The sequence below is a fragment of the Cervus canadensis genome, chromosome 1 (assembly GCF_019320065.1).
Source record: "Cervus canadensis isolate Bull #8, Minnesota chromosome 1, ASM1932006v1, whole genome shotgun sequence".
Classification (NCBI taxonomy): Eukaryota; Metazoa; Chordata; class Mammalia; order Artiodactyla; family Cervidae; genus Cervus; species Cervus canadensis.
The window spans coordinates 100,824,968-100,841,097 of record NC_057386.1 but is presented as its reverse complement, the minus strand read 5'-3'; the positions used below and the strand labels follow the sequence as shown (position 1 = coordinate 100,841,097).

The 16,130-nt window shown below is 38.4% G+C and overlaps 1 protein-coding gene across 2 annotated transcripts; it reads left to right on the top strand.

Annotated features, from left to right (window-relative positions):
- The first annotated feature begins 23 nt into the window (after positions 1-23).
- On the top strand, positions 24-13,561 carry ZNF891 (zinc finger protein 891). 2 transcript variants are annotated; one of them, XM_043488100.1, is made up of 2 exons: positions 24-176; positions 8,672-13,561. In XM_043488100.1, exon 2 carries the CDS (start codon positions 8,788-8,790, stop codon positions 10,423-10,425), a length of 1,638 nt encoding a protein of 545 aa, XP_043344035.1. In that variant the 5' UTR covers positions 24-176; positions 8,672-8,787; the 3' UTR covers positions 10,426-13,561. The 2 variants fall into 2 exon arrangements, with proteins under 2 accessions (XP_043344035.1, XP_043344028.1); XM_043488093.1 differs by having other exon boundaries at positions 8,666-13,561.
- The last annotated feature ends 2,569 nt before the right edge of the window (positions 13,562-16,130 follow it).

Below are 16,130 nucleotides of genomic sequence, written 5' to 3'. Positions count from 1 at the left end.
GGGGGCTCATGGGAAATGTAGTCCTGGCCCTGTCTCCGCGGCCCGGGGAGCGCGCGCCCCTACCCCGCGGCTCCCGGCTGAGAGCGTCGGCCCGGGTTCCTGCACCTCGTCCTTGCTGCTCCCTTTCCACCGCGGCATGGCGGTTCCAACCCGAGAGGCGTGAACCCTGAGGACAGGTGAGCGCGTAGGCTCACGGACATCGGAGGAGATGCGGTAGGGATAGGGGACAGGGGGCTGCCGGATTCGCCAGGCCGTCGGCCGTGGGTAGCGGGCAGCGTTCTTGCGACCCGGGTTTCCTGGGACAGACTCAGGTTCGGGGTCGGTGTTTGGGGGTGAGTAGCACCAGGCGCCGGGGAAGAGTCTGACTTTCTTCCATGAGTGAGAGGAGCAGGGGTGTCTAGCTTGTACTTCTCACTTTATTCTGATGCTTTTTTTCAGTCAGTCTTAACACCTGTCAGTTGAAAAAAAAGAAAAGCATAACCTAAAAGTTGAGAATTATATATATATTTTTAGTGGGTGTACTGTTGAGAAATTAAGCCAGGGAGCAGCCTCTCAGCTCTGAGGAACCTTCCCAAAAGGTAAGGGGGAAGCCAGGGTATACAAATTTGCGACAAAAGCCAGGTAGTTAGAACATAAAACGAAATTACGTTAATTAAAGAAAACCAAACATCAAGTTGATGATCTTAGCACATTTTTATGTATGGGAAGATGTAAGAGTCTGGGCTTATTGAAAGCATTCCTCTGATAAGGATTTTAACTCTTCAGGGACAGTATCCTATGTTTCTCCATCCTGAATCCCTTCAAGGGTGGTGATCTGCAGTGGGCAGATCACCTGAAGGCTGCAGCTTTCTTTGCTGATATGGCAGATGACATTCTTTTAACACAGTGCTCCTCTTGGTCATAGCATTTCATGACCAATTTTTTTTTTTTTTTCTTTTTTACCATGCTGTGTCATGTGTAACCTTAGTTTCTACACCAGAGATAGAACCCCTGCAGTGGAAATGCAGAGTCTTAATCACTGGATCATTGGGGGAGTCTGCATGACCAGTTTTGTCCACTGTGCTGGGAAGGCTCTCATTCCTAAATCAGGGAAAGATTCTGTTGATAGGCCATTTGATGAGCTGAGGTTTTTTGTTTGGTCCTTGGTGGCTCAGATGGTAAAGAATGCCTGCAGTGCAGGAGACCCAGGTTCAATCTCTGTGTTGGGAAGATCCCCTGGAGAAGGGAATGGCAACACACTCCAAAATTCTTGCCTGGAGAATTCCATAGACAGAGGAACCTGGCAGGCTACAGTCCATGGGGTTGCAAAGAGTGGGACAGGACCTGAGCGACTAACACTTTCACTTTTTCACTTTATGTTTTTTTGGATTGGACCCTGTTGATCGTCTAAAATTCTCTGGATTGCTTGTATTACTAGTTTATTATGATCCAGTAGATGTTGTCCCTTGTTGCTTCTAATTGTATTTAGAGTTGTACTGTTACATTAATTACGTGTAGAGTTATACATATGATTAACTGTTTTGAGATATTAATTTTGTTGGAGGCCTGGTAACACATTGTGTAATGCAAGAGACAACAGTCTTGTAAAACAGAATATAATACAACTGGTAACATTAATAGTGTAGCAGAGAGAGACACAGGCATAAATAATATGAAAATGAGAGAGAGCAAATTAAAACAATGGTTAGTATAACTAATTGTAATCTTGACATAATAGGCCAAGTCATCTGGAGTCAGTCAGCTGGAGAAGCCAAATTATGGAAGGATCAGGTAGAGAGAAAAAGATAAATGTTTTATCTCTGTTTACAAAAGTATTCTTCTTAGAATGACATGGTCAAAGGTCTGATTACAAGGCAATTGACAAGAAACTTGCATATTTCTGTGACATAAAACATTTTAATAACTAGAATTATGACTGGTGACATTATACCAGGACTTTGAAGCATCTCAGAGTTGGCTAAAGGTCTAAAGAACTTTAGTTAGAATTTGACATGTATAAAACTACTTTTTCAGGGCTCCTTTTCTACAAACTTTCCAAAACTTTCTGTTTCCATATTAGGTTGTCCCTTATTTTTTTTTTTTTTAATCAAGAAATAACCAGCTATAGGACAAAATCACCCTTATTTTCCCAACAAATTCACTTCTATTCTTCATGCTTTCTTTTACTGAAAACTTACATTCTAATTCCCTTGCACACTGAAATGCTTTCCTTAATATTTATTAACTATATTTCAGTTTTAACCCTTAAAGCCTTCATCTCTAGGGAAAACGGACATGCAGCCTGTAGTTTTGAACTGATTGTCATAGCAGCATTTCCTGGTTGGCAAACTTGGAATTTCCCATAACCCCTAGTAACATGTATTTTCTGATTTCTTTCTTCAGTGTCTTATAAGACATGTGTCTAAAAATCCCAAACATCTTTAGTTTCTGTCTCATAAGGAGACAAAAGGAGGTAAATATAGACCTGTTTAGCAATTAATGTTCACGTGTTTTATCTTAACCTGAAATGACCTGGCTGTTTAATGAATTCCCATCATTTAACTGAACTTAGCAAAACTCAAGTTACTAAAAATCAGGAGAAACTATTTTAGATACATAATTATTCCTAAAGAGTTCACTTGAAAACTCTTACCTCATTTGCTTTTATTTTATAAGTTATGAAAATACCATCTACCAAGTTAATTTTTTGCTGACAAATCTGCAACAGAAATAACATGAACATATTGACCTTCAATAAACCTAGGTGTAATAAAAATAAGACAAGTCTTATTTTATAAACCAGCAAGCTTAAGCTAGCTTTAATACCAGATGTTAATTAATATTGAGTATTTCCTCTAGATCACGTGAGCCTGGAATTCATTCTGACCAGTTTCTTTTATATTTTGAAATATTTAATTTGTAAGTGCTTACTTATAAGCCAATTAAATAGAACTCTTTATAAGTTTAATTTTGATAATATTTTCTGGAGATAGAGACATCTATATGTATAATGTGTACACACACATATAAATAGACAAAACTAGAGATCTCATAGCATCACTTTAAAAACTTAGTTCTGAATCAGATATTACAATATAAACTTAGTTTATAATTAACAGTGGGAATAAATTAAATTTGCTTGCTTAGATGATTAGGCTTTATTATTTGTGGAAAAAGTTTTAAAGATTTCTGTTTGTCCTTAAACCTTTAAGTAGGCTATGAATCAGATTTGGGGTGAGGTGATTTCCAAATAAACTGAAAATTAAGAGTTCTGTGTACTATTCATAGAACTTTGGGGTTCATTGTCTTCAGAGTCTTGAGTAAGGCATTCAACAAAGGCCCTCTGAGTGCACAGATTAGACCCAGAACAAAATCTGTTACTAATTTTATAAGCTCCTGAATATTGGCCCCAGTTTTTACTTTATATTGTATGACTCTATTGGTTTCCTTTAGTATGGTTAATTAATATTTCTTGAGGGGCATATCTACATGCTGCCTTATAATAACAATACCAAGAAGGGGACACAGTACCCATTGGTCCCCAACAGTAAAGGAAGCCTATCAACAAGTCTTGGTCTTACAAGGAGTCATGGAAGCTTTGCCTTCTTTTATCCCCTGACCTTTTATCTATTTTATATAAAATGCTCTGGGGTCCCTAGTAAAGGGTTGAACCAAGGGACTCAGGCCTTTTTTTGTCAATCTTTTAACTTGGTTAATTGGCCTGTTGCCCCAAGTAATTGTTGGTCAGCTATCTCAGTGTAATTTTTTCCAGCCCTTTGTGTGTGTGTGTGTGTGTGTGTGTGTGTATGTATTTGGTTTGGTCTCAGTGGCTTTGGGCTGCAACAGCTTCAGTTCCTGGACAGAGATTGAGGTTGAGTTGTGGCACTGAGAGCACCGCATCCTGGGGACTAGACCAATGGTTAGTAGCAAGGCCCTGGCGCTTCAGCTTTGCAGAAAATAAATCCCACAAAGATGGAAAGTAGTGAAACAAGTGTTTATTAGGAGGAAAAAAGAATCCATTACTTGTGTATAGACACATGGGTGGACTCAGAGAGTTGCACCCTTGGGGCAGTTTAAATCACTTACATGGGGCATTTCTTCTGGTTTTCCTTTGGTCAGTCCTTTTTGATTTGCCTGATTTGGAGTACATATTTGGTATGTCTCAGGATCCTCCCACGCATCTCTTAGCCAAGATAGGTGCTTTACAGCAGAGGCCTATGGGTAGTTAGCATCATTTGCTATGGGATGGTGCCCCCTTGTTTATGTCGCCTAGGGAACTTTTCTGTGTTTGTGTAGTTGGGGAATCCTCCTGACTCTAAGAATGAAAAATAAATGGTCACTTATCTTTTGTCTGGCCAAGGCCCAGCCTCCTCAGTTGGCCTGCTGGTTTCGTCTTGGAGTATGGATCCACAGAGAATGAATTGTTTGCCCTGAGGGCCATCTGTCTCCTGCTTCAGGGTAAATAAGGTGGACTTGTTTGGGGCCCTTTAATGTTGGGGACCAATGGGGGTCCCTTTGGCCCATCCAACCTGAGGTAGTATCGCATCAAAACTTTTTAATTCTCTTAATGTCTGTTTTATTTATCCCATTTCTTAATAACCATCAAGAGATTTATCTTTTGGGGGATGAGTCACTTTAAAATTTCCACCTTGTTAGGAAAAAGTTTGTAGACTTTCCCTTCAGTTTTTAAAAATTTCCTGTTAATTTACTTAATTAACATTAATTTGTTTTTATTAGCATCTGTAAGATCCATTGAGAGGAAGCAGAGGCCACAAATAAGACTTTGCAAACTGGTTTTTTGCTTGTTTTAAATTAAAGGAGTTCTTAGGTTAATCATTTTATATATATGTGTGTGTGTGTGTGTATATGTGTGTGTGTATAAACAAGTTTATAATTTTTCCTCCTTTTAGTGTAGTTTTATTTCCCCCCATAAGTACCAATAAAACAACTGTTTATAATGAGAGCTCTCTAAAAATTTACCAGTTTAGAAGTTTCTTCCATTTAATGGCTCCATCATCTGGCCATTAATGAAATATATGATAGTAGTGACCCAAACTAATAAGATGCAAGAGGCTTCCCTACAAGACGATGTAAAGGATGCCACATAAGCAAGACCCAGAAGGTTTACTCCCAAAAATAGTTTAAGAAAGTGAAGGTCTTCATTGTACAGACTGACACAATGAAGGTTAAGATGGCAAAAAGCCCCTAACAATTGGTACAGCCAGACGAAAGACTGATCAGAACCCCAGTCTATTTGATTATCACCAAATGAACATGATTTGTGTGCCTTTTGGATGGCAGAGACCAAGTTCTCAAGTCACACACACATATACCACACAAGAAGAACAGGTAGAATGTGTAGTCTCAAAGACACAGGAAAGAGAAATGCAGGTTCACCCTAGAAGGGCTTTTATCTTTAAGGTCAGAATTCTGAAAAGATGTTTTATCAAACTAACTTTCTCTAACTTAACTGTGTATGCAGTAAAAGGGCCCCATCATAGTCATTTTCAGGGTGAGATTTCCTTTAATCCCCAATTAAGTAGGTTCTTGCAAGTATGAACTCTATATATACATAAATCTGGCTAGGGTGTTAGTTGGAGGTTGGCTTTCTGATTCCCCTAGCTTATCTGAGAGAATCTATTTTTCATTTTAAAGTTGAATTCGTTGAGGATGAAATTTACCAGTGAAATTGTGTGTTGGACCTGTGTGCTGCTTATGAGCTTAATTCCTCTAGGTTTTTACCCCAGAGTCTTCTCTGCTCCTCTAATATGTCTCAGTTATCCCTCTGGTAGTAGAAGACCATCATGGTGCTTTGATCACAGAGTGGCTAGTTCTTATTTCTGTCCCCAGGAGAGCAAGTTTTTAAAGTTAAATTGAATGGATTTCCCTATAGAGACAGCTGCACACTATGAAGATTTGCCTTTACCACTCCTGCAAGTTTCTCAGTTGCCGGAGAAAGCCATTGCTGACCATGAGATGTCCCTTCTTCAGAGCTGAAAGCTATCGTGATGTTTTCACTTTTATTCTGACAAATTCTTGCTAAGGTAGCCTTTTGAGGAAAAACATCAGGTCAACCTCCTACCTAACCACTCAGCCCAGATTACTCAGTGTCTTAGTTTTTTTTTAGTGTCTTTCAATTGAAGAAATCCCACTGTCTTTCATCCTGGATGCCCCGGGATCTTCCAACTGTGGATGTCAGGTGGGGTGGTGGTAGTGGTAACTTTTTCATAGTGTCTGTCAACCAAGCGCCCCTAGTATCTTTCACCTGGTAAGCCAAGTACCTGTTATGCACCCCCAAATAAAATCCAGGATCATCAACAAGTAGTTGGGAGGACGAGGAGAACCAGGAGAGATTCACCCATATTCATTTGAACTCTTTGAGGAGGCAGATGGGCACAGGAGGCCTGTACTAAGACTCTGGCTCATTGTAGAGTTCATGTGAAGGAGAGAAGTCAACTTTGGGTCCCTTAATTGGTTGCCAGAACTGTTAACTGAAAAAAAAATACACAACCTGAAAGTTGAGAACTATATTTTATTCTGCGGATTTTCTCAATAGCTTTGAGAGATTGATCCAAAGAGAAGGGAGGAGCCAGGATACATAGGAGTTTTTATAAGAAAGACCTGGTAGTTGGAACATCAAAAAATACTGTTAATTAAAGAAAACTAGATATCTCAGGTTAATGAATTTAACACTTTTTGTGTATGGGAAGATGCAAGAGTCCAGGTTTATTGTAATCATTCCTTTGCTATGCACCTTATCTATCTAGGGTCAATATACTGCATTTCTCCATGCTGAATCCCCTCTGAATACATAGTCTAGGGTGGCTGTAGTGGCTGATATCTTGAAGGCCACAATATCCTTTGTTGTGACATTCTTTGTCCACACACCTTAATCCATTACTGGGCTGTATCACAGTAATGAGATATCGTTTCTCTGTGGCAAACTTTAAATTAAAGAACTTAAGATCATATGAACGTTATTTCAACCATGAGTCAAAGAAACGAGGTGGGAGAGGGGTTAAGCATTTATGAGATAACAGAAAATTTTGAAGACTGCCTGGTGTATTTGACATTAAGGAATTATTGCTAGTTTTGTAGGTGTGATAATAATATCTTGGTTATGAGTTTTTAATTTCAGAGATAAATTCTGAAATATTTATGAGTAATACATCATTCCCAGATTTGCTTCAAAACAAGAGTGATGGATACAAGAGTGTTCGTTATACCCTGACATTATAATAACAATAATAGTTTTTCTGCTTTTCAACCATTCCTGCATTCCTGGCTAAACCCTGCTTGAATGTGACATTGTATTATTACTTTAATACACTGCCATATTCAATTTACTAATATTTTACTTAGAACTTTTTCAATGTTCATAATTAAGATTGCACTTTAATCTTTTTTTGTACTATCTTTGCAAGATTTTACTAGTCTCATGAGTAATTCAAGAAGCACAGATTTTTTTTTTCTATTTGGTAAAATGATTTTTCCCGTGAAAGTTTTGGGCTCAAAATCTTTTGGGATAGATATTGGACTTCTGATTCAATTTTAAATGGTAGTGATTAATTTCAGTTTGTAGTTCTTAATTGAGTCAGTTCTGGGCATGTGTGATGGGGAGTGTTCTGGATACTCAGGATACCTGCAAGGAACAAATCAGATGTATATTTCTATATGATTTATACTAAAACAACAGTCTTCTGTACACTTCTGGATTAGGTGCATAAAATCTACCTGTTGAAGATCTTTGTCTAAATAAAAATGCGAGTTCACTAATTTTGTCCATTAAACCTGAACTCTATTAGAGTATAATACTGAGATAAAAGTCTTATATTTGAAAGTTATCAACTAACCTTAAAAAAGTAAGATTTGTAAAAATATTAGCATAACATGTTATTGCATGATTTGTTGTGATCCTTAAAGTCTCCAAGCATTCCTCGTTTGTATTCACACTATGTGTCAGTTGTTTCAATATTTATATTATAAAAATTATTCAGGAAGTATTATACCATCTGAAATTTAAAGGCCTCAGTCTCAAAGCTTAGCACATAGCCCATGCCTCTTTGTTAATCCCATTCAAGTTTTAGATAGAATGAATCATCATAAGGAGATATGGACTTTGGGGACAGAGATTAAATTGAAGGTAATCAAATGAACATTTGTTTCAAAGTCACATTTACCTTTAATGGCTCCAGTGAAATTCCTAAGTAGGGTAGCAGCCAAATCATTAGTCCTGTTAATTATATGTGAAGTTGTTTAGGTAAATACCTAGTTACATATACAACAAATAAATTTACTTAAAACAGTTGTGATTAGCAGGAAAATTATTTTTTATTTTAAAAAGTGAACTGAAAAAGTAGTAAGGTATGCATGACATTCAAGAAACTTTGCCTTTTTAAACTGATTATCTTTGACTTCAATTTTTAAAAATAAAGCTTTTTTTTCTACCCAGAACTGAGTAGTAGTCTACAGGAGAACCCAGTATAAATAACCAAGGCAGCAGTTCTGGAAAGGGGCCAAAGATGACTATATTGCATATCAATACAAATCCCAATAAATGTTTTAAACTGATGAGACCTTGCTGGAAGGTACAGGGGAGGGTCTACAATTTCTTTTTTTTTTTAACCTTGCCTCCCATGGAACCCTGTTTTTACCTTTCTTCTTTTACCTGAACCTGCCTCTTTAGCTACAGGGAGGACACCCAGTGAAATGCATTCCTGACCTGATTGGACCAGAGAAACAAAAAAAAGAAGTATCCAGATCTCTCAGCCCTGTTGTGCAGGTGGATGTCACATTCAAACGCTGAAGATGGCAGCCACTGACCTGTCCTCAATATGGGCTCTGCCTGCACAGGACCCTGCCTGTTTCTGTATGAAAAATACTAAGGGGGAAAAGATAGCGCCAGGATTCCCAGTAACTTGGTTACAGGGACCAATGTCTTTTAAAGATGTGGCTGTGGAGTTCACCCAGGAGGAGTGGATGATGCTGGACTCTGCTCAGAGAAGTATGTACAGAGATGTGATGTTGGAAAACTATATAAATCTCACCTTAGTGGAATATCAATTATGCAAGCCTGTGATCTCACTGTTGGGTCAAGAAGACATAAGAACTATGAAAAGCAGAATTCCCCAAGGCACCTGTCCAGACTGGGAGATTCAATTGAAAACCAAAGAGTCAACTTCTAATCAGAATATTTTGGGTGAAAAATCATCTGGTGGCATGAAAATAATAAGATTCACAATGGATGATTGGTCTTGTACATTAAAAGAAGACTGGGAATGCAGTAGAATCAGAAAACAGCACAAGATCCCAGAGGGAATTTTGAGGCAAGTGACATTTACTCAAAAGAAAACAGCATCTCAGGAGAGATTCTTTGACTATCATGAATTAGAGGAAAACTCTAAACTTAGATCAACACTTGTTTTTTCAAGGAGAGTTTCCACCAGTAAACATTGCCATAAATGTTACTTAAATATTGAGTGTTTGAAGCATAATCCAATCCTAAACAATTATGAAAATATCTCTGTAAGTGAGAGAGTCTGTGAAAGTCACAAATATGACAGAACTCGGTGGCATCTTGAAAGAACTCAGATAGCACAGAAAGTGTACACATATTGCAAATGTGATACACACTTCAAACATAATAATATGCTTCCTATATGCAACAATTTTCACATGGTGGAGAATTCCTATGAATGTAATAAAAACAATATCTTTTGTTATCATTCATTCCTTGAACAACAGGAGCAAACTCCTACTGAAGAGAAACATGAATGTAATCAGTGTGGAAAAACTTTCAAAAGGATTTCTAATCTTATTTTGCACAAGAGAAGTCACATGAGTGAGAAACAATATGAATGTAAAGAATGTGGGAAAGTCTTCAATGATTCCTCAACCCTAAGGAGACATGTAAGAACTCACACTGGTGAGAAACCTTATGAATGTAATCAGTGTGGAAAAGCTTTCAGTCAAAAAACATCTCTTAAGGTTCATGTGAGAACTCACACTGGAGAGAAGCCTTATGAGTGTAATCATTGTGGAAAATCCTTTGGTACAAGTTCTTACCTTATAGTGCACAAGAGAATACACAGTGGGGAGAAACGCTATGAATGTGATGACTGTGGAAAAGCCTTCAACACAAGCTCTCACCTTAAAGTTCACAAGAAAATACACACTGGAGAGAATCTTTATGATTGCACTGACTGTGGGAAGGTTTTTAGTGGTCTCTCATCTCTTAGAATGCATGTGAGAACTCATACAGGGGAGAAACCCTACGAATGTAAGGAATGCAGGAAAACCTTCAGTGTTTCCTCTTCTCTTAGAAGACATGTGAGAACTCACACTGGAGAGAAACCCTATGAATGTATTCAGTGTGGAAAAACCTTCAGTCAGAGTTCTTCACTTATTATACATAAGAGAATTCATACTGGAAGAGAAACCCTGTAACAGTTAAGAATGTGAGGTTGCCTTTTTCATTGTCTTAAGGTGGATTTCAAGGTCATTGTTTCAGTGTTTCTTCTTTACAATAAGTATTTGAGGCTATCAATAGTACTATAAACACACCTTTAGCTATAACACATTTTGGTCTATGATAATTTGTTTTGTTTTAAATCTAAGTGTTGTCTAATATTTACTATGACATTAAATCTTTTTTGATCCATAACTGTTTAAAATTATGTATTTTTAATGTTTGCAATTACCTTATTGATTTTTAAGTTAACTGTATTTAAGTTCAAAGTATCTGAACTATATGATACTACTTTACTAGCATTTTCCTGAGAGTTGCTTTCTGGTCTGGTGTGACAGATATTGCTAGTAGCCAAATGAATATTCAGTTCATCCCTCCCTACTGGCAATCCTGTTTTAGGTTATAATATCAATGTGTCTAATTACAGAACTCTTTTCAGCTGCTTTGCTGCCATGTGGATCCATTCCCCTCATTCCTGATGAATCAAATATAGACAGTATTACTGGGGACAGATCTATCTAGTGTTTTCTCTTTGCCTTTTGCACTTTGTCATTCTATCTTCCCTAGTCTTCTCCCTTTGGATTTTGCACTCATAGAGCCGAATGAGCCATCTTGTGACGGAGGATGACAAGCATGGAATAAATAAGGATGATGTCAGAGAGATCCTGGTTTCACAAAGATATCTTCAAACAGTTGTGCCAGCACTACACTGCTTATATTTGGGCATATTTTTATGAGAAAAATAAGCTTATTGGAATAGAGTCAATACAGTAACCTTGTTTTTAAAAAAGGCAAAGGTCACAAGGTTTGTAGAGTTAAATATTTTATGCTGACTGTACAAATTTGGATAAGAACATAGAAAAGGGAGGAATGGAAGTGATATGTTGATAGAACTTTTGGGCTTAGTGTAGAGTGGATGGAGCTGAGGTCATTGAAAGCAGGTGTCAGAGAGGCAGGAAGGAAATCCCAACATTTCAGCATGAGAAAACCAGTGAGTCTTCAAGTAAAGGGGACGTTACCAATTTTAAATGCTGAATGAACCCTCGAGATTTGCTACTTGGTCTTACAGATACTGACCAGAGTAGCTCCAATTTATTAAGAAAATACAGAAAGAGGAACTTATGATGGAAGAAAAAAAGCAGTAGTCACAATTTTAGCCTTGCTCACATTATATGAGACATTAGATTAGCAGGCTTATATGTTGTTCTGGACCTGAGGAGATGTCTAGGATGGAGATATAATTTTAGCAACATCAGGAGATAGACTGGGTAATGGGTTTTGTGGAGGTGACTAAAATTGCACAGGGAAAATAGATGGTGTGAAAAGAGAATGTCTACCACTAACCATGGAGACCTATATCTAAAGTAAGTAAAACTAGAGTTTTACTAAACCAGGACAAATTAGTGTTTGAAGAAGGAAGGTAAAATCGGTTGTTTAAATGCTACTATGAGGTTAAATAGATGAATTCTTAAACAACAACAACAACATAGCAACATGAAGATTATTGTTGATCTTAGGTGTAACTGAATGGTATGTTGAGGATGGGTGGTAGATTGGGATGAGTTTAATGATAAAGGACAAGGAAGTAAAGAATAAACATGGACAAATTTGGATAGTGAGAAAGATATGGAAGTTGCTGAAAAGAGATTTGGTCAAGGTGTTATAGCCAAACGTTCCAGGAAGCAAACTCAATCAGAAGGACAGCGTGGATAGTGGAGTGCAGTTTATTTATTTTTTAAAAACTTTATTAATTTTGGCTGTGCTGGCTCTTAGTTGCAGCACTCAGGATCTTTTAATTGTGGCATGTGGGATCAGCATGCAAACTCTTAGTTGTGGAATGTGGGATCTAGTTCCCTCACCAGGGATTGAACCCAGGCCCTCTGCATTGGGAGCATGGGGGCTTAGCCTGGACCATTCCTTCTGGCTCTGGAAAGTCTAGGTATGGGGTCAGGCTGGCCTGGTTTTTATCCACCCAGGAGGCCTGCTCGGCTGTTGGCATTTTATCTCTATGGCTTCCCAGGTATGCATTCCAAAGTTCACTGAGAGTGTAAGATGGAGTTCCTTTTCTTTTAAAAATGGAGTCAGTCCAGTCAGGGCAACCAGCTCCTTTCCTTCTTCAAATGGAAAATATTTTTTAAATAATGAAAAACTAGGACATGTTTAATTCTTAATGTCATGTATCCAGTATGGAGGGATTAAATGTGCCAGCATAAGATGAGGGACTGTCAGTACCATTAAGTTCTGAGAAGCGGCAAGAGGAATCTGTGAGCACAGATAGAAGGATTGATGTTTTCTACCAGAAGGGATACTTCTACCATTCTCTCAAAAGGAAAGATTTTAATTACCTCTTGATTTACTTATATCTAAGAGCTGTCTTAAGAGTATCTGAGCTGTACAATACAGCTTGTTTGGTTTCTTAAGAACTACTTTCTGGCCCAGTGTGTCAGATGACTGCTAATTGCTATGTTTCCTCCTTCTCCTTTACTAACAGTAGCCCAGTTTTGCTTATAGAACATGTGTCCAGTTACAAAACTCCTTATCCCAGGCAGGCTCCATGGCCAAGATGAGTCATTCCCCCTGTTCTTGGCCAACAGAAAGAATATAGAAATGAGACTATAGATTTCATGCCAAGATAATCTGCTAAGAGTAAAATGAATGGAAGACTGGTCAGAGGCTTTAGAGAAGAAGACTATGTATGTGAAAGCGATCCACCCCCTGCTCCTGCTCCAGTAACCAGTAGGCCTCTCCTGGAGAAGACAGTAAAACAAACAGGAAAGTCTAAGTGAATGATGAGAGTCCTGTTGAATAGAAGATAACAACAAAGAAGAGAGAAAGTTGTAACTAGCTGGTATGAGCCTCAAAGAGTTTTTTCGCTTTTGGGGTTTTTGTTTTGTTTTTTACAAGAGGTAGCAATTGATTAGAAGCAGCCTATAGATACAGAGTACGTGGGAATAAATAGCCCTTTGGTGTGATTGTTGTTGAGTAGGTTTTTTCCAGGCTTCCCTGGTGGCTCAGTGGTAAAGAACCCGCCTGCCAATGCCAATGCAGGAGATGTAAGAGATGTGGGTTTGATCCCTGGGTCAGGAAGATCCCCTGGAAGAGGGTATGGCAACCCACTCCATATTCTTGCCTGGAGAATATCCCATGGACAGAAGAGCCTGGTGGGCTACAGTCCATGGGTCTCAAAGAGTCAGACACCACTGAAGCAACTTAGCATGCACACAGAGTTTTTGCCAGGGGGTAGCCAAGTTTGTTAATGCAAAGAATTGAAGGGAATTTGTAGGTAAGTTATTGAGGAATAAAGGAGTTTATTTATCACTCAGGGAAATCTCAGAGGGCACCATGGGAAGTTTCCAGAAGGGCAGGAATTTGGAGTTTATGACTGTGGCATGAGGAATACAGAAGATTGTCATGATGGCTATACAGACAAAACATCAGAGCTGAGGGTAGGCTGTTACTGGGCTGTGACCAATGAAAACAAAATTTATAGGGGCCTAGATTAAATCCTAGCAGGTTATAAGATGATGGATATCCTAATAGGATTCTCACGTAGCTTGGAAATATCAGGTTGGTTTATTTCCCTCCTTTGGTTCTTGTCTCAACAAAGATTTGGAATGACAGACTAATTATAGCTCAGGCAGGATTTCTCGGCTCCTATCTCATCATAGCAAGGCTTTGAGACAACAGACTGGTTATAGCTCAAGCAGACAAATCTTTTATTTAACAGACAGAGGTCAGTACACTTCCTAGATGTGAGAGCAGGCCAGCCCCGAAGAATTGGCCACAGGCCCTCTTGGCTTCCCTTTTTATTCTCCCCATCTCCTCCTCTTGATTCTGCCTTGTGCAAAATAGGGCTTATATCCACCACCAGTCAGGAAAGGGAATGCAAATAGGCATACACTCAAGGCCAGTTGATAGTTGCAGGTTACATAACAAGACTCTATTGTGCATGTCTTTCCCACAACTCAGTCTGCTATAATCAGATGTATGTATGTTTAGGATATTTATGAATCTTTAATGGGCTCCTAGCTGCCTAAGGTTACTTGAGGACACAGCTGCATGTGCAGGAGTTGGAGAAGCCCCTGTGGTTAGTTTGTATCCACTGTGTGCCTCGAGCACATGTTGCTGTGGTTTATTTCTATAGTATATCTGTGAGTTCTTCTTGCCATGCCTGGGGTGGGGTTTAGAAATCAGCTTGCATCCTTTTTGGCTAGGACACCCCTTGTTGCTTGCTCATGCTTAACTTCCTACCTAACCTTTCTAGGTGGTGCACCTGCAGCCATGCTATGGCACCAAATATTCCTTTTGTTCATTAGGTATTTGCAGCCCTCCATGGTATAACAGTTAGCAGGCAGCAGTTAGAAAAGAATCCCAAATGCATGTGGTCCTTGCATGAGGAGATTTTCTTAAATGATGTTTGCAAAGGAGTTGTGGTCTGCTTAAATGGGGGTTGGAATTTATGTACTAGTTTTGGCTCACCAATAGCTTGGTACACCAGCAGCTGTGGACTCAGGCCCAGTCTCACCCAGCATATTTCACCTTGGTTTTTTCTTTTTATAAAAATTGAGTCATAGCTTTCATATCTTTTTAAAAAGCATATCTTTCTATATCAGGGCAGGCTGTTTCATTATTTCATTCATTTCATTCAAATAGCTTAGTATTTGTCTATGTGGATATACTATAATGTACATTTAATCCATTTTCTCTTCCAGATATTTTGTAATAACAACCAATACTGCATGAATAAGATTGTTAATATATTTTGCTTTCCTTTCATCTGTACTCCACACTGCTCCCAGGGTGATTAGTGTAAGGTACTAATCTGATTGTATTACTTTTCACTTTTAAATACTACACTGTCTTTCCCTCCTTTTTAATGTTTTACAAGACCTTTTATGCTCAAACTTTTACCTGTCTTTTCAGGCCACATCCCTTGCTACTCCATCTCTTCACTGTCTCTGGACCTTAACCTGGCCTGTTCATCCTTTAGGTATTGTATCCTATATCTGCTCTAACATACTTTTCACACTTTCACAGAATTTCCTATTTAATTATGTATCTTACTAAACTTTAAGCTTTGGTAAGATGGGAACTCTAACTTGTTAATTGTTTTATTCCTAGTACTTGGCCCATAATAGGTACTGTTTTAAATATTTGTATCTCCCCCCCCCCCAAAAAAAAATTATGTGTCTTTTGTTTACTTAGTGTTTCAGTGGAGGATGAACTTAAAATAAGAATTGGGTTTTAAGTGATTGTATAAGGTAAAAATTGCGTGGAATCAAAATTTCTTTTCTCTTTAAGCACGAGAGTCACAGTCAGCATAGCAAGATATTCCAACAATTGACAGGCAGGCAGAAACTAAGACTGTTAAGAGAACTGTAGCTTAATTATTCATGTTCCCTCCCCCTGCCTCCTCCATCCTCAAGTTCATATACTTTGGTCACTGTTCATAGAAAAGGAGTGAAATGATGCAAACACTGGTGATGGTGCTGTGTTCTTTAGGCTACTGATGGAAGCAAAAATTCATAAAACCTTTCTGGGGGACAGGTAAGCAGTGTATGTGCAGAGTGAGAATATTCCTAGCCTTTAATCTAGCAATTTTTTCTTAGCTTTTATGGAAGAATCCTTCATTTAAAGATGTATAAGTAACAGCAGTCACCTGAGTTTCATACTGTAGTGAAAA

Coding starts and splice junctions, on each gene's coding strand:
- ZNF891 (XM_043488100.1), top strand. CDS start 8,788: ATGGCAGCCACTGACCTGTCCTCAATATGGGCTCTGCCTGCACAGGAC.